Source organism: Melanerpes formicivorus, unplaced genomic scaffold, assembly GCF_026170545.1.
Source record: "Melanerpes formicivorus ecotype bairdi unplaced genomic scaffold, bMelFor1.0.p_v2 SCAF_15, whole genome shotgun sequence".
Taxonomy (NCBI): Eukaryota; Metazoa; Chordata; class Aves; order Piciformes; family Picidae; genus Melanerpes; species Melanerpes formicivorus.
This window is the reverse complement of record NW_027142367.1, coordinates 7457404-7480271: the sequence shown is the minus strand read 5'-3', so window position 1 is coordinate 7480271 and position 22868 is coordinate 7457404. Positions and strand designations below refer to the sequence as shown.

Here is a 22868-nt window from a genome sequence, read left to right as displayed (position 1 = left end):
GATGTGGAGGTGCTCCTGTCCTACTGAACAGAGAAGGATTGCAGCACACCTCCCAGACTGTAAATCCGTGGCATGGAGAGGCACAGCTCCTGCTACAGAAAATGTGGTGGGATAATTCCCTACAGCAGACCCAGGCCAGGCCACTAGTTATGACTTAGTAGTCTCAGGCTAGCTTTTGGTGAGGACAAGTTCACATTAAAGTGAAAAACAGAAGCACAATCTGGCACCCTTGAGGGCCTTTCCTGATAAATTGACAAAGAGATTTAAACGGGCCTTGGAATTTAAATGGGTTAAGAACTGACCCTGGCAATGATCTTGGTAATGTAGGGATGGTAATAAACAGGCTGGGATGGACCCCAGGGGGACTGCAAATAACTATTATAAGGTTAGTTTCAGCTGCTAGACCAGTTTACTGCTTGGCCCTATAAATTAGTGGCTACTGTTGAGCAAACAAAGCCAGCATGAGCAGCAGATCTTAGTGGCTGTCAGCTGCACAATGAACTCATCTGCAGCATAAGGCTGCATAATGCTCTCATACAAAGCACCCTGTGGTCCTTCCACAGACAGTGAAGCAGATATCATTTACACACGTGTCCCAGGAGGTTATATTTTCCTGAGATGCTGCCTCCATGAAGCTGGGTATGGAGAAGGGTGGTGTGAAATACCAAGAGGCTGCAAAAATCAAAGATGAAGTGGGAGAGCAAGCAGAGAGGGGACTGGATCAACAAAGAAAAGCAGCAAAGAATACCCTCATTTTTCTCCTCCCTCTGCATTCCTTCTGCCACTTCCTTCTTGCTTTTTATTTCAATCTCTCCTGACTAGGAAAGGGTATGAAGGGCAGAAGCCAACCCCTCATTTCTTCTTCTTCTCCCTTCTCTTTAATGTCTACATTTAATCAGTCCTTGCTTGTTGTCTTCAGTGTCTTGTGATAGACTCGAACCTTGGATCTCACAGCTGAGCTGTGTTTGCCCAAGGCAGTCCGCCCCCTCCAGAAATGGCATAAGGTCCCAGAGATGCCAGCCTCTTTTGGGAAAATAATTAAAACCTCAGACCTCTGTCTGTGTGTGCTGGTGCTGCTGGGGACTGTTGCCTTGAAGCCTTGGAGTGCAGCCAAGCCTGAGACAGGCCAGCAGAAATGCTGATGTGAGGAAGACAGCTGGAGAGCACAGCACTCAGTAGCATTTGCGGGGTTTTGTTTGTGTATACCTGTAGTGTTAATGGCAGGTAGCAGACTGGCATAACGGCAGTGACAGGCTGGCATATATGGAGGACAGGAAATCCCTCTGGATCAGTTTAAATCAAGCTTGGACTAATTATTTCATGAGTGTACACATTTGAGACACACAGGAAGGAAAAAACATCATGATGATAGAGGTCTCTCATGTGACAGGTGATTTTCTGCCACTTACCTTCTCCCTGAAGTGCCTGTTTTCTGCTGTGGCTGTCAGAAGTGATGCCACAGTCTCACTGACTTCATTTTTGTTTTCATTGAGAAGTAAAGCTAAAGCTCTCAAAACTTCTTGCTGTGGTGGAAGATTATTGGAGTTTATTTTGGCCACGTTTTGCTGCAGTTTTCCATCTTTCACTGACTGCAGCACCTGAACCACAGAGGCTAGAAGTACAAGAGAAAGGCCCTTGTTACTTATTGTATCCTCTCAGTATTACAGATTACTCTTTTATCTGCTGGCTATCCTTAGTTTTTACAAAAAGGCCATGAGAAGTCCCCCTCTGAGCAATTACTATGAATCCATACTGCAGTGTGTCTAAAAGAGCAATTGTCTGGGCTTCAGGTTGTCTGTGCCAGCTTCTCAGATGCTCTTCCAAAGAAGGTGATGCAGATGTGCTAGATGGGACACTGCAGCACTGAGAACCTACCCAGAGCCAGGGGTCTACCTGTCAAATCTTCTCTTTCTTTTGGAAGACGCAAATCTTCTCTGTAAGAAGTGATACCTAATATTGTCAGTGTACTGCCTTCCAGAGCATCTCTGTGAGAACTTTTCCTAGGCTGAATGATATCTGCCACCGAGAGCCAGGCCTCATGTTGCAGAGGTGGGGTGACATTACTTTTTCCTTCTGGATTTTTGAGCAAGATTTCCCTGCTATGCCCAAATAAAGATGAAAACCAGACAAGGTTTCTCAAACTCCCTCTCAAATAGAGAATCAAACTTGGCTTGCCAGGGATTGCAGTCTAGCATGCTCTGTGGGGCGTCCGGTTCTCCCTTTGCCTCTTGGTGGTAAAGTCTGCTAGACACAGGTGCTACAATGCCCTGGCTCCTGAGAAGAGCCCAGCACTTCAGAAGGTCTCTCCATACAGGATGGTGAAAGACCAGAATATCATCCAAGCTGCAGGCACTTCCCAGCCCACCACCATCAGCCATTTTCTGAAAACTAACTCTTTCAAGAGGTTTTTTCCTTGTTTGAATATGGAAACAGAAATGGCTGAGGTTGCATCTGCAGCAGCTCCTTTTCACAGAATCACCGAATCACCAAGGTTGGAAGAGACCTCAAAGATCATCAAGTCCAACCTGTCATCACAGACCTCATGACTAAACCATGGCACCAAGTGCCACGTCCAATCCCCTCTTGAACACCTCCAGGGATGGTGACTCCACCACCTCCCTGGGCAACCCATTCCACAATTCTCTCAGTGAAGAACTTTCTCCTCACCTCGAGCCTAAACTTCCCCTGGTGCAGCTTGGGACTGTGTCCTCTTGTTCTGGTGCTGGTTGCTTGAGAGAAGACACCAACCCCCTCCTGGCTACAACCTTCCTCCAGGTAGTTGTAGACAGCAATAAGTTTTCCCCTGAGCCTCCTCTTCTCCAGGCTGAGCAACCCCAGCTCCCTCAGCCTCTCCTCACAGGGCTTATGCTCCAATCCCCTCCCCAGCTTTGTTGCCCTTCTCTGGACACATTCCAGCAACTCAACATCTTTCCTAAACTGAGGGTCCCAGAACTGGACACAGTACTCAAGGTATGACCTAACCAGTGTAGTGTACAGGGGCAGAATGACCTCCCTGCTCCTGCTGGCCACACTGTTCTTGATGCAGGCCAGGATGCCATTTGCCTTCTTGGTCACCTGGGCACACTGCTGGTAGGTACAACTGTTCAGGCACATTTAGACTCAGCATCTAAGTCACTTCTGTGTCTCCTTTTTCCCTTTCTTTTGTAAGATCAGCCTCAGGCTGAACTGTTCTGTGCTGAGATCAGAAGGACATCAATGTACTCCCCGTTAGCCAGCAGGATTTATATAGCCTACCTTCTTTTGCAAGCTGCAGCAAATAGCTTCCAAGGTCATTAACACTGTGGCTGGTGAAATAATTGTAATATTGAAAGACAGTGATGATCTCAGAGGACATGCTGGAGTAGAGGACAGGCTCTGTCCGGTCCAGGATCTGAGACACCAGGATTCTGAAGACTGCAGGCAAACACAGACAGAGGGATGTGTTAGTGAGAACAAAAGCTGCTGGCAAAATGCTGCAGTTCACTTCAAAGTCAGAAAGAATCAGAGCCAGATATTTCCCAACATTTCTGACTTCAACTGTGGTTAGGTTAGAAGCTAGACAGACCTTCTTCCTGTCTAGCTGTCATCACCAGGGGATATCTTTATAAGGAGGAACCTCTTCTGGTTCATGAAGGGCTCATGTAGCTTCCTGTGCTATTGACAGACCATCCTTTCACAGAATTGCAGAATCACAGAACATATCTGGTTGGAAGAGACCTTAAAAATCATCCAGTCCAACCCTCGAGCAAGCACTGAAGGGTCAACACTAAATCATGTCCCTAAGTGTCAGGTCCACATGTTGCTTGTGGTGACTACATCACTGCCCTGGGCAGACCATTCCAATGTTTGATAAACCTCTCTGTGAAGAAATGTTTCCTATTACCCAGCCTAAATCTCCCCTGGTGCAGCTTGTAACCACGTCCTGTCGCTTGACACCAAGGAGAAGAGGCTGCCCCCTCCTTGCTCCAGCCTCCCTTCAGGTAGTTGTAGAGAGCAGTATTCTGTATCACTGAACACATATCCACATGGACTGCCAGTTGCATCTGCATGATGCCACTGAAGTAGCAGATGTGTGTAGAGTCAGGATTTGACTTTGCTTGGTTTTATGCTTCTTCATGAGCATGTAGCATGTAGAAAGCTAATCTGAGCACTGTCTGTAAGAGCTGTAACATGGAACAGGAAGGAAAACACTGCCCTGGGCAGGCATCTGCATTGCAGTGCCCACACTTCTCATCCCCATTCTGTCCCAGGGAGAGCTGATGAATGATGTAGTACATCTCACTCCAAATAGGAACTCATATTCAGACAGACTCACTTGCATGTGTATTAATATTCCATCTCAGTGAACTATAATGGAGCATGGATATTATGCAGACATAAAATCGAGAGGATTCCTACTTTAGAGTCACTTGCAAATCTGTATTTAGGAATAGACTTACTTTCTAAGTAGCTCATAAACCTCAAACCAGGATTTTCTTTTCAGCTGACCTTGTCTATTTCTCCTGTTCTGATCTGATTATTTGAGGCCAAAACTGTTTTCAAGAGTTGTTGCACTGGCTTTCAAATGAGGTGGAGCCATGGCCAGACAGTCCTCCAAGGAGTTGGAAACCAGAGCAAGGAAGGTTGATTAAAGCCCAGTACACAACTCCTCTCCATTTTGATGACTGACACATTTTTTTGCAGCAGTTGGTACCTGTTTCTGCTAGTCCTGGACACTCCTCATTGACAGTAGTAGCAAAATTGATATCCAGCTGCTTCATCATCTTGTCCGCAGATGTGTGATACACTCCTGAAGGGCCAGTACACTTCATCCAGAATGCCAGCAGTGACAGCTTCTTGTGGAACTCTGGAATTGCTGGTGAAGAAGAAAAAGAGAAAAAAAAAGAATGATGAAACAAAAGCTATGCTGCAAGCATCGACTTCCAGAAGAGAAAAAGTGGTAAGAGTGGCGGAAATCTCACCCCACCCCACTGATGGGAATTACAGTTCACCTGGGCCATTACCTTCAGAGAGCTCACCTCAAGTTTGTAATGTGATGGGGTTTTTTTTCTGTTTCCCATGGTAGGATGGGAGAAAAATTTCTCCTGTTCCATTTCTGGGCACTGATGCCTCATCCTTTTTAATAGCACAAAATACCAGGGGAATACTGCAAATGGTCTGCACCAGACCGGTCCTTGTCCTAGCTCTTACTATGGTCTTGGGTAAATCACTCAATTTGTGCCTCAGTTTTCTGATACACCAAGGAAACACACCATGTTGTATTTAGCTATCCTGCCAGAGTGCTCATGGTGTACAATAACTAGGTGTTTGTCAGACTCCTCCAACTTATTAAAGTAGGTGCAAAACCAAGGAAAATAACTAGATAAGTCTCTACAGAGGTGACTAAAAATAAAACGGAGAAAACCTTCTAGGAGTTGTGTTATGCCTCTGACAGTGTAAGACAGATCCTGTCTTTTCTCAGGAAAGTGGAGGAAGAATATGGCTCTTCAGAGGTGGCAGCATCCCCACCTCACTGCATCAATGACCCATGTGCATTTTCTGCACATCAAGCAAAATCAGATGTCCTTCTGTCCTTTTTTGATACCAGCCCTGAAGATATAATAAGGCCCCCAACCAGCTCTGGTGACTGCTGTTACTGCTGGTAGCCATGAGTCAGCCCTTACTACAGTAGCATCTCCTGCAGTCGTGGTGAGCTCTGCTCGACAAGTATTTCAGCAGGCACCTGTGCCCAAACCAACCCTTTTCAGAAGAAAACCTCCTAACATGTCTCTTACCATCAGTAAGGGAGGTGATGTTTCCCAAGTTCTCAGTGCTGATCTCTGCAATATTCTCCACCACTAGGATCTGCTTGGACAGCTTATCCAGCAGGTCTCTTGTCACGAATGGTGTCTTACTGGAGAACACAATTTGCTGGTGCAGACAAACAGGAAGAGAGGAAAAGAAGTGACTAAACCAAGAAGTCCAAAAGCCTCAGAAGAAACCAAAACCTTCCAAAACACTCAGCACTTGCAAAAGTGCAATGGCAAAGGCACTGGCTGCAACCAGGAGAGCTCCTTAACTTCAGAAGTTTTTTTTTGTCTCTGGGATATTTATGGTCCTGGTTGATTACACCTTTAACACTGACATCCAGATCCAGACACTCAAGTATCCAAGCAGCTATTTGCATAATTAATTTCTGATTTATACACTCTGCAAAGCTAAAGGAATCATAAGCCTTAAAGCCAGAAAAGATCAGTCTGACATTCACATAACATAGGCTACGGACTTCCAGGACACACCTGCTTGGAGGCAGAATGCAGATCATTGTTTCTCCACTCAGTTTCAGCTCTGATCAACTACCTAGGTGCCTTTACTAATTTGGTGTTTTCTCCCTGCTGCTGAGATGTGCATTATTTTTAGCAGTCCACAGTATTTTTCATGTCAAATCTGCTCTGTGTGTGGACAGAGTTTGAGCTCTTCTCCTGCAGCTTCACATTTACTGTGTACTCTTGCATTTAAACCATTTCCTTTCTTCTCATACTCGGAAGTCAGCAGTGTCCAGCTCAGCAAGGATGCTGAAGTCAGGATCACTCTGTATAGCTTCCATGGGCCTTTCAGAAAGCAAAACTAACTGTATCTGAGATGAAAGAGTCAAATAATTGCAAAGATGAAGCTGTGGTGTATTTTGATCTGTCAGGAAAACCCCAGTGTCTTTGCTTGCTGGAGGTTTAAAGTCACATCTGCTGTGCTTGGGCTCTGAAAAATACCCTGTAAACGGATGTGCTAGTTAGTTGTGTGCATGAACAGACAGTTTTGGTGTCCCAGGGGACTGTCACATGCTGCCTTCACTCTGTGTGCTGCAGACAATCTCCCCTGCTCACACAGGGAAATTTGTGCTTTTGAGTTACAGGCTTCCAGTTTACTTCTGAAGAGAGAGGCTGCCCTAGCTGGGGACTGACCTCACTGAGGACCACACAGCAAGGACAGTGAAAATCTGCAGCCCAGAGCAGGGGCTGTCCCTGCCATCTGCTGTTCTGTCCATCAGTCTTGCTGGGCACTACACCTGCAATGTGTCCCATAGTTTGTGCATCAGGTCTGCTCTGGATGGGCCAGGGCAGGAAGATGATGGAGGCTTCTCTGGTAGAGAGTGAAGGCTGTCACCTTCTTACCCTAACATGATGACACTCCCAGCCCTGCACTCCTGCTGCCTCCCAGGAGCAGCACAGACCTTGCTGGCCTGCTCATACCCCATGCTGCAGGCATACCTGTGCCTGCAGAGAAAAATTCAAAATATATGCCCCAAATGTGCTGGGCCTGGTACCTGAATGAGCTGTGTGCAGTACTGCAAGTGCTTAACTATGGTTACATCGAGGCTGTCATTCCCTGTGGTCAGGGGCAGAGGGCTGCCGGCTACACTGGTGCCCACACCTGTGTCTTCTGTGAGAGCTTCACTCAGGTGGCCTCTGGCTTCTGGGTGCTCTGTCCTGTAACTGGGGAAGGATTAAAGAGGTCACTGCAGGGCCAACCACTGCAGCAGACACACACACACACACACATGTTCACTCAGGGTGATGGGCAACAAGCACAGCAAAAGAGCTGAAAGCAGACAGAAACCTCACGATGAACACATCATATCACCAAGGAGCAGTGCTACCCTGATCAGGCACAGAAGGGCTGTACCCACTGAGGGGGCAGCTCTCTGTGCCCTGACCAGCTTGCCTTGAGCAATGCAATGCCTCCAAAAGCAAGCCCCTTTAACCCAGTTATGGTCACTTGGTGGTGACAGTTTTCTCCCATCTGTTGGTGAATCATTTCCCCAATCACCATTAGATTTTGTGCCATCCCAAGCACTGAGCTGCTAAGAACATCTCTGTGCTTTCTGAGTCCTCCTCCTGACAAGTGTAATGCTCACTGAAGAAGGAAAGGGAAACCACTGCTGGACTATGAGACATGATGTTTTCATTTGCTGTTTTAGGCACGATGGGTACAGCTTAACTTGCCAATTGTTTCTGTAAAAGCATGAAGCTCGTCTCACTGTGTTTTAAATCATTATTTCCAACATTGTCTTGTTGTACAAATGGTCCTCCCTGTGTTTAAATGCAAAGCCCGAGGTCAGTCCCCAGATGGCAAGTGGATTTGGCTGCAAGTTCAGAAGTTTCAACACTTGCAGTCTTTACACTGAGTCACACACTTACACATCTAAAAATGGAAGTGGGAATCTACACTCTCTGGGGATGAGCCAGAGAGGAAAAAAAGAAAATTTCACTTCTACTTTAACTTAAAATGTTTTAGTTGCTCTCTAAGCTTATAACTAACTTAAATTTATGCTCAAGTGAGTGTCTGGTTTAAGACAGATCCTTAAATCCACACTGACTGAACTGAACTCAGGGTGCCAATTTAGCAAGCAATGCGACCTTCCAATTTGTATCCCCACCGTGGAAAGAAGATATGCAGTGAAACGATGGGAACTGCGTGCTGCTTGCTTGTTTGCAGTCAAAATTGTTTTATACAGGCTGCAATAAGCTGTAAGAAGCACAGTTCCCTGGGTGGGAAGCACAGGGTGCAAGGGAACCCACGTTCTGCTCTTTTTTTTCCCCAGCTCTAGTGCTGCTTTATGTGCCAGCTGGGCATCATGTCAGCCTGGAGGATGCAAACATGCTTTCAGGATGTAATGATTGAAACACAGCATCTTAAGGTCACACAACAATGGCAGACCACGGCACAACCACCACAGCTTTTTGCTTTTTCCTTTTTGCTTTGCCTTTTTTATTTTTTTTTTTCCCCTCAGAAAGACCAAAGGTGATGAGAGAAGGGCAAGTAACACACGGGGCCATGAACAGAGTACCAGTCATCACTCTTACATTCCAAAGGAAACCTACACCATGCTGCTTAAATCTGGCCCTGTGTTACTGTTACTGACAAGCTTAATCCACTGCAAAGACTCATTCGGCTAGAGAGAAAAGACAAAGGGAGGGGGGGGAAAAAACCACAGAGGAATTAGTTATTACATCCAAAGAAAGCCAGGTCCAAACCAATGTCAAGGAAGAGGCTCTGCTAGTATTGATGTCATCCTAATTTAATTTATCCTTCTCCTTTGGAGGCCAGTTTTGCCTGTATTTGAACAGGGTGAAAAAATTATCCTGGAAGCTAAAATTTTGTATGTAGCAGTCGCAGGGAGCCCTCTGACCCTATCAACTCATCAAAGATTAGTCAGTCTTCCTTGAATAATGTGTGCACTGGGATGCCCTGTTAGCAACAAAGAGCTGGGGTATCAGTTTGGCATAAGCACAGCTGGCAGTTACTGCAAACTTACCTATTCTTCTCAATCTCAGTATCTGAAAATACCGAGTCTGCACCTCCTCCACCATTACAAACCTCCACACCACCACCATCCTCATCATCAAAGTCAGAGGTGTTCAGGAAATCAAAGCTTTCTAAAGCACTTTCAACTGTTAGACTTAAACTGGAGGACCTGCTTCGGCTTACTGCTGGCTTGCACTGCAAAGGCAGAACGAACCAATGAAAACCCCAGGTATTAGCTACTACTGAAAGAAAATTCAAACAGAAAATAAAAAAGAAAGGATAAAGCTTTAAAAAATGTCAAATTCTTCATTTTATTTTTAAAACTTCATTTTATTGGGTGTTTCATTTCAAACCTTCATATTCATAGCATACACAGTAAAAGCCTGAGGAGTGGAAAACTCCTTCCATTCCACCTCCCCATCCTACCCCAAAGGAAAACCCTGAAAGGCAAAATTTGATGTGCTTTATAGAAATATGTACAGTTTGAATGCAAGTGATGCAGCTTTTGGCAGCCTCCAAAAGCAGAGACAGCAATCAGTGCACTGCTAGTTGAAAGAGGAGGGCACACTCCGTAATTGCTGTTCTGCCTGCAAAAGCCAATGGCACTACAGAGTTTTTTTCCAGAGGTAACTCCAGTGGAGCTTAGCCAGGAATTAATTTGGGCTCATTTATACTGGGGATGAGAGGACTTTTGTGGCCTTTGAAGCCATATGACTTATCAAGGAAAAGCCAATCAAGAATCAGATTCCTGTGTGACAGAGAAAGACAGTATTGTAACTCAAAAATTAACAGTGCTAGGGAGAGGGGAAGCCATTCCATCTCACTGCTGGGAAGAAACATGACAGAAGCCTTGCTGTTGCTGTAGGAAGTATCAAAGGCCCTGGTCCTACGGGGTGATTCATCCAGACATGCCCACACAGTTGCTTCCAGGGTCACCTTGCAGGATCAGATGTAATTTGAGGGATCACCTCCCTTGGTTTGTGCAATGACTTAAACACCATTACCACTATGTGATTGTCTGATCAGAACCAACCAGGATCCGCTGCTGCCATTGCACAAGCCACATCTTCTAGTCCCAGCCAAGAGCCAGGACTTTGTCTCAGCTTGTAGAGAGAAATGCACTGGTCTCCAAGTTCAGACTCAGCATCAGCTCCTCCAGAGCTGAGGGGAGTTGGGGTTCTGTTTCCAATTTGTTTTCACACAGTACTGTCACACAGGATGCTTGACTCCTTCAGCTGACCAGGCAAGTGATCAGCTGATCAGGAACAACAGATCTGTGACATGGGTGGGTGCTGGATCCTGCTTCCTCCTCCTCTGCAGCCATGGTTTTAGCTACCATTTCTTTCAGGCCAGGTAGTGCAGCTTCTTCAGGGAAAAGCAAAGAGCAACATTTGGGCTTCTCCTTTTCTCTGCCCATCTGACATGGCCAAGAGAGAGAATTCTTCAGCCACAGCTAGATTCCAGCCCAACCTTTTTGTGTGGAGAGCCCAGCACAACTGCAGGGGTTGCTGTGTTGGTCTTCACGACGATCAACAGGTGAAACACAGACAGAAGCAGATCTGGATGAGGTGTCCTTCTGGAGCACGCAGGAATCCTGCCTGCACATCTCTGTCTTCTCCCACCCATCCTATGTCTGTCACTTTGTAACTTCTGATGAGGAGTGTAAATAAGCAGTCTCCATTGTCCCTCTGCTGTTTGGATAGTTAACTTCTTTGCAGAGCACCCACAAAGTTAAAAAAGAATAGTGCTGGTAATTTTGCCTGGTTGAACCTCCTTGGAAAACAGTGCAAGAAATGGGGTGCAAGCTGTCAAAAAAGCACTTAATTTGGGGAAGGAGCAGGCAGCTGCAAACACCCATGGAAACAAGGATGTTAGCAAGTTGCTTTGTAAAAAGATAATGCTGAAGGAGCAATGCTTTCCTCCTTCCTCCTCAGACATATTTTTTTAATGATGAGGCTTAAGTGACTAGCAGACAAACTTGCATATGAATATGAAGCATTTGAAATGATTAATTCCCATATAATACTCTTTGCACAGCAATGCATCATGAGTTATTATTCATGGGGGAGACAGGAGTCACAGTGATCAGCGGTAAACACATTAACAACACACATGCAAATCTCTTTTCTTCTTTCTAATTTTCAACATTTTCTGTCCATCCTGGTGTAATGACAGGATGTCTCTCCTTTTAAACATGGATCTGGGAAAAACCAGAAGGCTCAGAAGCAGCCTAGGCAACAGGGAGATGGCAACCTGCAGTGAGATCTGTGCTTCTAAACCCATTTGGCAATTTAGGAAAGTCATCTTCTCTGGCTACAAGGCCTGATTCCCAGCTGGTGTAGATGTGCACAGCTCCAGAGAGCTCAGAGGTAGTCTGCTAAAGTACGCCCACTGAGGATACTACCCAGAGATTTCAAAGGCAGAAGGATGGCTACAATCTAATCTCCAGTATGACACAAGCAATGGGTTCACAAGTGGCTCCTGCGGAGAAGGGTGTAATTTAATTACCACTCTGCCAGTGCACCTTTTTCTCTTTCCCCCAAGTTTTGATCAGGTTAAAAGCTCCATTGGTTGAGGAGACAAGGCTATGGTAAGCATATTGCCAACACATTTAAAAATGCAACACTGTGAAAGAATGCTCCAAGCAGGAGCCAATCTACTGCTACTGCAGAATTTTACTGATCTCAAAAAAACCCTACTTTGATGTTTGTGAGGAAGGGGAGGAGATTCTAGCCACTGAGATCTTCTTTAGGGTAGTATGTTCTGAAAATGTACTCACTTTTAGGATGTCATCTAGATGCATCACTTCTTGGTCCAAGTCCTGAAACTCTTTATACTGCTCTTTGTGAGGCTCAAGAGCTAAGAGAAGCCCTTGCAAGGCTTCTTCAATGCTTCCATCGAGGTAAGACTTATATCCTTCTGATTCCCCACTAATTGATCCCTCACATGGCAGCCTCTCTGGGGTCATGGGTGCCTCTGCTGACGTAAGCCTTTTTACTAGCTGCTTTGTGATGTTGCCTTCATAGGTATCCAGCTCCACGGGCTTGAGCTCTGAACCTTCATCCGTGTCCTGCAGGAGAGACACTGGGACACTTGTTTCTATAAAGACATGATCACTCCTAGCATCAGAAGGTTTTTGGCAAACTTCATGAGCTACCCTTGGGGTGGCCTTCTCATCTTCTGCTCCCTCTCCCTGGGGTGGCAGGTCCTTCTGCTCAGCGACAGAGTCTCTGCGGGAATCACTGCTGCTACAGTTCAGACTTGAGCTCTTGGAGGAGTTGAGAGCTTGGTGCTGGATGGGGGTTGCAGTGATGTCAGGACTGGAGCTGACGTGAGCAGAAGAGGACTCTGCTGAGTTAGCAGGGGGTACGTGGTCTTCATAAGGCAGGTCACCAAAAGTGAAAGAAAGAGGTCGCTTCTCGGTGGTCACTGTTCCATTTTCAAAGACATCATCAGGCAAATTCGACTGAAAAGATAATAGAGAGAGAAAATGTTTTACATGCAGCCCTGGAAAGAGAAGAAAACCCTGCAGTATGTGAGCAGGAAAGAAAAATGCAAGGAAAAAGATTAGAGAGTCATTCAAGACTTGAGAGATGGGGAAAATATCTCAAATCCAACTTTGCTTTCATGTGACATGGGTCCTGATTTCATCAGGAACACTGCTGGAAAAATTGGGCTCAGCATCTCTCTGGTAAGTGGAGAACTCTAGGAAGCAAGTCCCAGAACAGACACCCAAATCCTGCTTGCCCTGCCAGATTCCCTCTTTTCCATGGGGTTATGCTGATGCCACCTTGTTTGCGTTTTCATCCCTGTTGTAGATTTCTGTTGTATGTATTTCCTGACTTCTAAAGTAGCAATCCCTAAAATTTAACATAGTTTCTCCAAAATTTTCTCCAGTGTCACGGCACTATTACACACAGTAATATCACTGTGGTGATAGCGCCGTGCTATTTATTTTCTGCTGAAAGTATGTTCTGCATATGGCATGGATATCTCTAAATACTTGTTGGACATGAGTTATACATCAGTCCTGTTCTGCCAAAATGAAACAGAAGAATTGTGTGGTGGTGCATTGAGCAGAACATTGATCATTTAGGAAGCAAAACCGGGGTATACAGACCAAAAAATGACCACAGGATACATATATATTCATCTCTCTGGCTGTCCTATGGGGAAAAAAATCACTGTAGGAGTCAGAACCTGTCTATTGGACCTACAAATCTTGCTTTGTGATGTGGCCAGTTCATGGAAATGCACAATACACACAAAAGGCAACTTCTATTTTGCTGACAGTTTGCTGCAAATAACTGCAGGCATTCTTGTGCTGGTAAGTGGTAAGGTGTGTAAAGCTGGTGCCCAGAACTCACACCTTTTTTCCCCAGAGCTATTAGCAGTTTTTTGCCTCTAGATACAATTACATGCAAAGGTTCATTTCTTCTTTCCTTCAACATGCTTATGCTTCTAGCATCTGAAAGACTAGGCAAATATGTAACATCAGTCAGTGAAGCAGGTGATTTTTAAGAATACCATGTTGGCTTGTATTCTTACCCTGCTCTTCACGCACATATAGTTGGCTTCAGATCATTACCCCTGTATAAACCAAGAAGAATTTTGATTTCGTGTGAGCAGCATGGGCTCACAGCCATGTTCCCTCCTCTAATCAGTCAGCAAAATGAGTGAGCTGCAACAGAGAGCAACATATGCAGCATGCATGGGAATAGAGATGCCACACAGGGACTGAAAAAAATCCTTCACCAAACAAAAAACCAGAACTCACATATAGCTCTAGCCCGGCTTTTGGGCTGAGTCTGAGTGATGGCAGGTCACTAAAAGAGCGACTGCGACGAAGCTTGTCAAAGAAAGTGTCTTGCAGAGCATCTAAGATTGTCAACTTTGGCCTGTCTTGCAGAGGATGCAGCCACTTCTTCCGTGGTTAAAGCAAAGAGGGTGGGAGGAATGGCAAGTGAAATGAATGCTTTGTAGCAGAGCACTAAACTACAGGCATGGGATGCAGCACTTGTGAATTCCTATCTGTACAGATGGCCTGCTTGGTTTATATGCAGTCCTGATTAAGCTTTCAGAATTGGATTCATGCAAGATGTAAAAGCACCCTGTGAATACCTTCAGGACAGGGGCAAATATTACCCTGGGATACATTAAAGATATTAGTGCTATAATGGTTTAACTACTGTTACAAATTGAAGACACATTTAATAAGTATTATTGAAGTATTACAGCAGCTAGGCAAGAGGAATACATGTGCAATAGTTGGCCACATAGTTTAAAAGATGCCAGAATCACAGTCACCTTCTTTTAGGACTAGCAGCTAGGAATGCACTTGCTTTATAAGCATTTTGTAAGGGTAACCTCCTGGAACCAGGGTAACAAAGCTTAGATATGTAAAACAATGAGGCATTTGCAGTATGTGAACTGTTCTAGGGCTTCTCATTACATAAACATGAAGCTGAACAGAGCTTACAAAGAATGAGTGGTCCTTGAAAGTTGGTGTTTCAGGAGTGCCTTGGCTGTACATGGACATTCTCCTCTGGAGAGCAGATGTCTTGCTCACATTTCCAGTGGATGGGGTCAAGTCCTCAACATCAAAGGGGCTATGGACACACAAGCAGGAAAAAAATGGTTGTTAGGTTGAGTGAGGAGGAATTTCAGGTCCATGGAAAGGACTTTTGAAAAGGTGGTTTATTAGCACATCAAAACCCAGAGGTAGCAGCTTTTTTTTTAACAGAAGTGTTTAAAAGAAAACGTTGTTAATTAGACAGCAGCTCAGAAGTGTGGTTTTCAGTTCTGATGAAAGTGTTCTACTCTCAGAAATTATTTATGTAGCGTAGTCTGCTGTTATTCTTCTCACATAAAAAGTATTCTCGGATTTGAGTTGCCAAGTGTCACACATACTAATGAGAAAGGTGCCCTGCTATTAGTAGAGCCGTTGCATTATCAAGGAAACCAGTAGCTGTTGCTGCTGCCTTCATGTTTATTGCATTACAGGAAAAAGCACACAACTGTAAAAGCTAAAAGCCTCGCTGCTTCTTTGGAAGAGGCAGTCACCAGTTTTATTAAAGCACCACGTGAAATGGGTTTGAATCCTAATACCACTTGGCCAACCTTCCTATGCTGGCCAGAGCAGCTGGAATCACACAATTGGTTAGTTTGGAAAAGACGCTGAGGATCTTTGAGTCCAGCTGCAAACTGCAAACCCAGCACTGCCAAGCCCACCACTAAACCGTCTCTCTAAGCACCATGCCTACAGTGGGTGATGCCAGACCTCCCACCATCCTCAAGGTATATGAAGCCCTTCAAAGCCAGCTTTACATGATGGGCCAACTTCTGAACTCGGCTGTGCTACTGCAAACCCAGAGCAACCTAAATGAACTTCACACTGACATTACAAAAAAATTGTAATGAATATGTGAAGACTCTGTTATGCCCCTTTCTTGATCTTGGGGAAGAAGTACACACTTTACACAGTTCTATCATCTGCCACCACTGTTTCACATGCCCCATAATGTCAGTACTCAGAAGCTGAAACTAGGCACAGGCAACAAGCTTGACACAGCCCCATCTGCCACAGGTAACACAGGAAACCAGTGGCTGACCATCAACTGCTTCTCATCTCTGAAACTTGTGCCACAATTTCCTCCCTATATGCTTCAGCAGAGAGTAAAACCAAGAGAAAAGACCACATGGGTGGACCTTTTCTCTTTGGGTGAATTTTTGCAGTTGCTTAACTGACTGACAGACCAACTGACCAAAGCCACCGACCAACTGACCAAACCCACTGATCAACTGACCAACCCACCGACCAAACCCACCGACCAGCTGACCAACCCACCGACCAGCTGACCAACCCACAGACCAACTGACCAACCCACCAACTGACCAACCCACTGACCAGCTGACCAAACCCACTGACCAACTGACCAACCCACAGACCAACTGACCAACTGACCAACTGACCAACCCACTGACCAACTAACCAAACCCACTGACCAACTGACCAACCCACAGACCAACTGACCAACCCACCGACCAAACCCACTGACCAACTGACCAAACCCACTGACCAACTGACCAACCCACAGACCAACTGACCAACCCACCGACCAAACCCACCGACCAACTGACCAAACCCACTGACCAACTGACCAACCCACAGACCAACTGACCAACCCACCGACCAAACCCACCGACCAGCTGACCAACCCACCGACTAACTGACCAACCCACCAACTGACCAACCCACTGACCAACTGACCAAACCCACTGACCAACTGACCAACCCACAGACCAACTCACCAACTCACCAACTGACCAACCCACTGACCAACTGACCAAACCCACTGACCAACTGACCAACCCACAGACCAACTCACCAACTCACCAACTGACCAACCCACTGACCAACTGACCAACCCACAGACCAACTGACCAACCCACCAACCAAACCCACCGACCAACTGACCAACCCACAGACCAACTGACCAACCCACAGACCAACTGACCAACCCACCGACCAAACCCACCGACCAACTGACCAACCCACCGACCAAACCCACCAACCAACTGACCAACCCACAGACCAACTGACCAACTCACCAACTGACCAACCCACTGACCAACTGGCCAAACCCACAGACCAGCTGACCAACCCACAGATCAACTGACCAACCCACCAACCAACTGACCAACCCACCGACCAACTGACCAAACCCACAGACCAACTGACCAAACCCACCGACCAACTGACCAACCCACCGACCAACTGACCAACCCACCGACCTTACTACCAGCCCTCTACTTACTACCAGGTGATTTCAAGGTTCAGCTTTATTGTGCCAAGGTCGTTAATGTCTACTGCAACCACCTGAGGCCGAGCTGCAAACAGGTCTTTTGTCTCACAAGTAACACTTCCCACAAGGATGTGAGTAGCAAGTCCTTTAACTTCAGTGACCTGTAGGGGACAAGAACAGGTTACCTAGGACCACACAAGCCACTGCAATCCTTAATTACAAGGCAAATATAGCTTTGATTTTCTGGTCTGAACATCTTCCTAGAAGGCTTCTAAAATATGACCATGTCTGTTGCACCTTCATAATTTAGGGGGACATTCAGATTTTTTAAAAAATTGATTCATAGTTGCATATGATCATGCCTCTACATTTTCTTTATGTTTTAAGGGGTGTCAGAGGAGCAACAACATACTGGCTCAGACCAAGGGGCTATCCAGTCTTGTCTTTTGTAGTGACCATAAGCAGACCCCAAAGGAAGAGTGAGAAAAGGAAAAGCTTATTTTTCCCATCTAACACTCCCTCAGCACTTAACAGTTTTCATGACAGGGACCCTCCTGGTGCAGCTTGCCATCTTAGTAATCCCCAAAGCAGCTCTCTTCTACATATTCACCTCCTGTAAATCTGAAGCTATGTTTGCATCTATGATGGCCTTTGGTGAGGACTTCCGTGGACCTACTGGTGGAGAACCACCTCCATGTATGTTTTTATAGTTAAGAGTAGAGTACTATTTGTACTTAAAGATAAACCTTCCTGAAAATTCCAACAGACAATTATATATGCCGTTGTTCCTACACAAATAAACCTTTGCCTTTTTGCTTGGAAGTCAGACCTCAAACCTTTCACTGTCTTTGGAGACAGTCCAAAAAGGAGTGAGAATATACATAGTAACTTCAATAGTACTGGGATTCTTGTTTATAGCTTTTGTGCTGTAAGAAAAGGCTGTCTCCTAACCTTCCACCTTCTATCTGTGCTGTTAGATTGGGGAGAGTGATTCACCTTGTGTCACAACTTGACTTTATGAAAATCTGCTGTCTCACGTATTTGGGGTTATTTTGTTGGTGGGTTTGTAATCACCTGCAATTTTTTTCCCATCAACTTTTTGCAGTGTCTAAGTGGGACATTTCCTATGAGACTTTCAAGACACTCCTCTGTTTAGGCTGCCTAACTGGGCAACAATTATTAGCAGAAATTTCTAGACAGGAGTCAGGGAATGGAAATCTCTGGGTTGGAGGTTTGTTGGAAGGAAAGCACATGGACCTTCAGCCAGAAGAAAAGTGCGTGGGGAGGCCTGTGGCAACAAGGGGACAGAACAGTGGTGGAAAGACTCTGTTTTGGGAAGAAAAGTTATTGCTAACTGCTAGGAGTTGCAAAGGTTGTTCCTTTCCTGGGGATGGGGCACAGAGTTAGAGGGCAACAGAGGCTGTAGGCATTAAGAAATGCTCCAGGAAGCTGCCAAAACATCGGAGTGATTTCTCCACAGACTCCCATCTCAGTTCAAGCAGAAACCTCACAGCCTTGCTACCTCACGCTGTAGCACTGCTGTTCTGTGCAGGGTGATGATACTGGATGTCACGACTGTTCCAGCTTTGCCCAACTTGACCTCGTATGTCCAAATGAGAGACCTGTGTATTTCTCCAGATCAACAGATGCTGGTCTCTTATCTGAGCAGTATTAACAAACTCAGCAGCAGTGAGATTTTTTGGTTTTGGTTTGGGATTTTCCACTGCTCTTTTCCTGAGCACAGTTAGCAAACAGGTTTTTACTGTCACCTTGCTTTGGTGCAAATGATCTGAATTGCTGAAGAGCAATCATATTACTGTGACCATGACATCAGCCTGGGGAGCATTAGGACAACCTCTCCCACAGGACTCCCAGGCTGATTACAGTGTTGTAGCATCTAGGTTGGACAATACAATAGTGCTTGACTCTAGTAGGTGTGTTGGAGATACTTATGAGGCCTCATTTCTGAAGAGTTCAATGATCTGCTGCTATGTTTTTGCTGATGGTGCATGAGAAAGCAACTTCTTGACTCCCGCCTTTCTTTCAGTCAAAGGAGTCAGCATGCGTACCTTAATGGAGATCAGCCCAACAATGAGAGGGAGAAAAACCATTTCTTCTCCATCCCAGCTCTGCTTGCCATTCACTTCTATTTTGCCTTTCAGTTTCCACCGCTGGCGACCATAACGCATAAAAATCTGGAAAAGGAAATATCCTCTAATTTTCTTCTGAAATCTGCACTCATGATCAACAGGTATCAGAAATAAAATCAGTGAAAGGGTCTGAAGCAGGTTGGAAGAGCCAGGGGTGTAGGTGCTGCCCTTCTGCTTCCCATTAAGCTAGAAGGAAAAGGACTGTTCCACAGAATCTCTGCCTCTCTCCACTCTTGTAATTTGGTTGTGGAGGAGATGTGTGTGTAAGGGAGGGAGTGAGATCTGGGAGGATGACATGAAAGCCCCTTTTGCCTTTTGTAACATCTACAACTTGCTGGATCTGCTGCTCTACCAGGCAAGGGTGAGGGTAGGTAAGCTTTTAGCCATCTCCCATCAGAGGCCTTCCCAGGTGCAAGACTTTGGCTGGCTGGTGATGGAAATGAATGAGATCCGTGGTCCAGGAGCACTATTTGAAGCAGAAAGAGCAACAATTCCATTTATTCCATTCTGGGCTGTGGACCTGGCTAGGAGAGATCTGCACCAACTAATTTGCCCTGCAGAGGAAGCACAAAATGCTTGCAGGTATGAGAGATCTGTCACAGGGAATGAGAGTGGGAACAAATGAATCAATGATCAAAGCAGCTGGGAAGTACTAGTTGGGGGGGATCTGTTATCAAGCCACTGTGAATTTCTTGCAGGGTTATCTTGCAGGGTTTCTGCCTAGAGCTGGAGGCTTTTACTGTAATCTATCTCTAATTAACCTTGATGTTCCTCACTGGAACGCTGCTGTGACCGGAGATTCTGACATGGGCCTCAAGAAATGGTTATTCTGTGTCTTTCTGCTGCTCTGTTTCATGATGAAGTAAAGCCTAAAACATCCAGTAAGGATATTTGCAATGATGCATTCAAATTTGCTTTGCATGCATGGGATGCATATGAGGTTTCTTCAAGGGGAATCAGAAAGGTTTGTCCTTAGTAAGATTCTTAAAAGAGGAAAAGAAAGGGGAAAGGAAAGGAAAGGAAAGGGGAAAGGGATGGGGAAAGGGATGGGGAAAGGGAAGGGGAAAGGAAAGGAGAAAGGAGAGGAGAAAGGAAAGGGGAAAGGAAAGGGGAAAAGAAAGGGGAAAAGAAAGGGGAAAAGAAAGGGGAAAGGAAAGGCGAAGGGAAAGGGGAAAGGAAAGGGGAAAGAGAAAAGAAGAGAAAAGAAAAAAAGAGAAGAGAAAAGAAAAGAAAAAAGAGAAGAGAAAAGAGAAGAGAAAAAAAGCTTTTAGTTCTTCAACGATTGATCACCCAGTGCTCTGAAAAGAATTTTCAGGTCTTCCGACAGACCTTCTGACTCAGGCAGACATAAAGACAACTGCAAAGTTTTTCAGAGTATATACAGGAAAAAGAATAACTGTTCCTTGGGGCAGTTCCATGAAGAGGCAGCAGACATCTGCCTGCCTTTTGATTCTTATGCTCCTACATAACCCGTACCCCACTGCAGGCGTACCTCGTATTGATCTCCTGGGCAGAGCCGAGCAAAGCCAGCCAGACCTGGGGAGAAAAGACACAGAGAAGCTGGTGGGGAACCTGGGCTGTCCAGGGCACAGCAAGGTCCAGGATGCAGCAATGCCCGGCAGCAGGGTGTTGTGGGGTACCTGAGGGTGCTGCTGCTGCTACCTCCATGCCCTCCACACCACACCCCAGGCTCCTCCTAATTTTCTTCCTTTTATTTTTTTAAATATAAAATTCACTGGGTTTGGTTTCTTGTATAGGGAAGATTTGCTCTTTCCAGTTTTTTTTCCCTACAACAGTTCAAAGCTTCAAGTTTCCTTTTATACAATAATATAGGAAAAGAAGAAACAGCTTCCTGATGTCATCTGGCTTCAGAAACTCAGCTTAAGACCCTTACTATCATGAGATGTAGGCAAGCTGCTGGTTATTACAGCAGCTTAACACTAATCAGACTGGGCCATACATTATAACAGAGATTCCTTTTTAGTACATCTTAATGGAAAGACAAGAGTGAATCTTTCTGCTTGATATTTCCATAAGATGATCATTCCCATATCTTCTGAGTATCTCTCAATAGGAAGAACCTCACAAAACATGATTGGCATCTGAGTTTTGTCCTATCTTTCCCTAGAAAGAGAGAAGTAGTGCAGCAAAGCCCTTGTGGGGTATGTTTGCCTTTTTTTTTCTCTTTATTACTTTCTTAAAACTAAGACATGGTGATGCTACTTCTATATTGTCACTGTGCACATGAAGTGAAAGCTTCCTGAGAAACCATGCTGAAGTCCCAGGGAAGTTACTGTCCCTCTTCTGGCCTTGTGACTTCTCTTCTAGGAACTAGGAACCTCTCCTTTCTCACAGATCTCCTCAATACATAGCTAATGCACTTGCTTTAGGTATAAAGATCTGCCCAGCTTTGCCTGGGCAAGGCTAAGAAGAAACCATACTGCCATATGCTTGAAGAAACAATACTGAGGACACATATAAAGTCTCTGCCAGAGAAAGGAAGGAAAACAAACTTGCTGAAGACTTTGGACTGCATTTATCCTAAAATGCCTGAATGCTATGATTGAACATATATGGGTGTGATGAAATCAAGGCAAATACAATGAACCCTAGTATTGGCTTTCTTTACTGGGATGAATTAGTCCTGCTAGCTAGCTGGACCGTAGGAGCAACTAGATCCCCACATGCAGTCCCTGTACCTGTGATCTGCTCATCCTTCTCGTCCATTTCATTGACTAGAAAAGAGTTTTCTTTGCTTCTCTTACTGTTTAGCAGAACAGAGAGGCCTCTTCACAAAGCTCATATTACCAATTCCTTTCTAATTTATTTACTATTTATAAATAATTTAAGCTTACTAGCACTCCACTGCTGCTTCTCTCTCCCCAGGCACGCTTTTGTATGAGAATTTGATCTCTGCTGGGACACATCACTGAAAGCATCTGAGAAAAATAAAAGCTCTTTTCTTTGCTCAGTGGATGGGATGGGCAGGGAAACACATCTTAAAACTTCACATGGATATTCCCCAAAGTCAAGGTCTGTGAGAAGTGACTGGCCCAACCAGGCTGGTCAAGTCCCTTCAGCCTGCTGAAGAGGGGGTCTAAGCACTGACTTGTCTACAGGGGATAAGTACTTCCATAGGAAACAACTCTTTGGCAACCGAATGGCTTCTGGGGGCTATGCACGTGGCAGGAGGCTCTAGCATACCATTTGAAATGTCATGCATTTGTAGAACCACTGGGCTTGCAATGCAGATGGGAAGGGAGATTGCTCCAGGGTGTCAGCATAAGTGATTGCGGGATAGGGTCATTCCAAGGTGGCCACCTGATGTTCACAGAATCACAGAATGTTAAGGGCTGGAAAGGACCTTGAAAGATTGTCCAGTCCAATCCTCCTGCCAGAGCAGGATCACCTAGAGCAGATTACACAGGAACGCATCCAGGTCGGTCTTGAACATCTTCAGAGAGGGAGACCATACAACCCTCCTGGGCAGCCTGTTCCAGTGTTCCATCACTGTGAAATAATTCTTCCTCCTGTTGACATGGAACTTCCTATGCCTCAACTTCCACCCATTGTCCCTTGTCCTGTCATTGGGCATCACTGAGAAGAGCCTGGCTCCATCCTCTTGGCACTC

General features: G+C 45.4%; 1 protein-coding gene across 3 annotated transcripts in view; it reads right to left on the bottom strand.

The window, feature by feature from the left end:
* RIPOR2 (RHO family interacting cell polarization regulator 2) overlaps positions 1–22868 on the bottom strand; it is a 73217-nt gene that overhangs the window by 5252 nt on the left and 45097 nt on the right. For all 3 annotated transcript variants that reach the window (XM_068147533.1, XM_068147535.1, XM_068147534.1), the window contains exons 9-19: positions 20730–20773; positions 19157–19282; positions 17100–17248; positions 14762–14891; positions 12062–12748; positions 9293–9477; positions 7301–7469; positions 5775–5910; positions 4694–4855; positions 3256–3414; positions 1410–1612 (exon numbers count right to left, since the gene is read on the bottom strand). In XM_068147533.1, the coding sequence (XP_068003634.1) occupies positions 1410–1612; positions 3256–3414; positions 4694–4855; positions 5775–5910; positions 7301–7469; positions 9293–9477; positions 12062–12748; positions 14762–14891; positions 17100–17248; positions 19157–19282; positions 20730–20773 (2150 nt within the window). The remainder of the gene's footprint in view (positions 1–1409; positions 1613–3255; positions 3415–4693; positions 4856–5774; positions 5911–7300; positions 7470–9292; positions 9478–12061; positions 12749–14761; positions 14892–17099; positions 17249–19156; positions 19283–20729; positions 20774–22868) is intronic.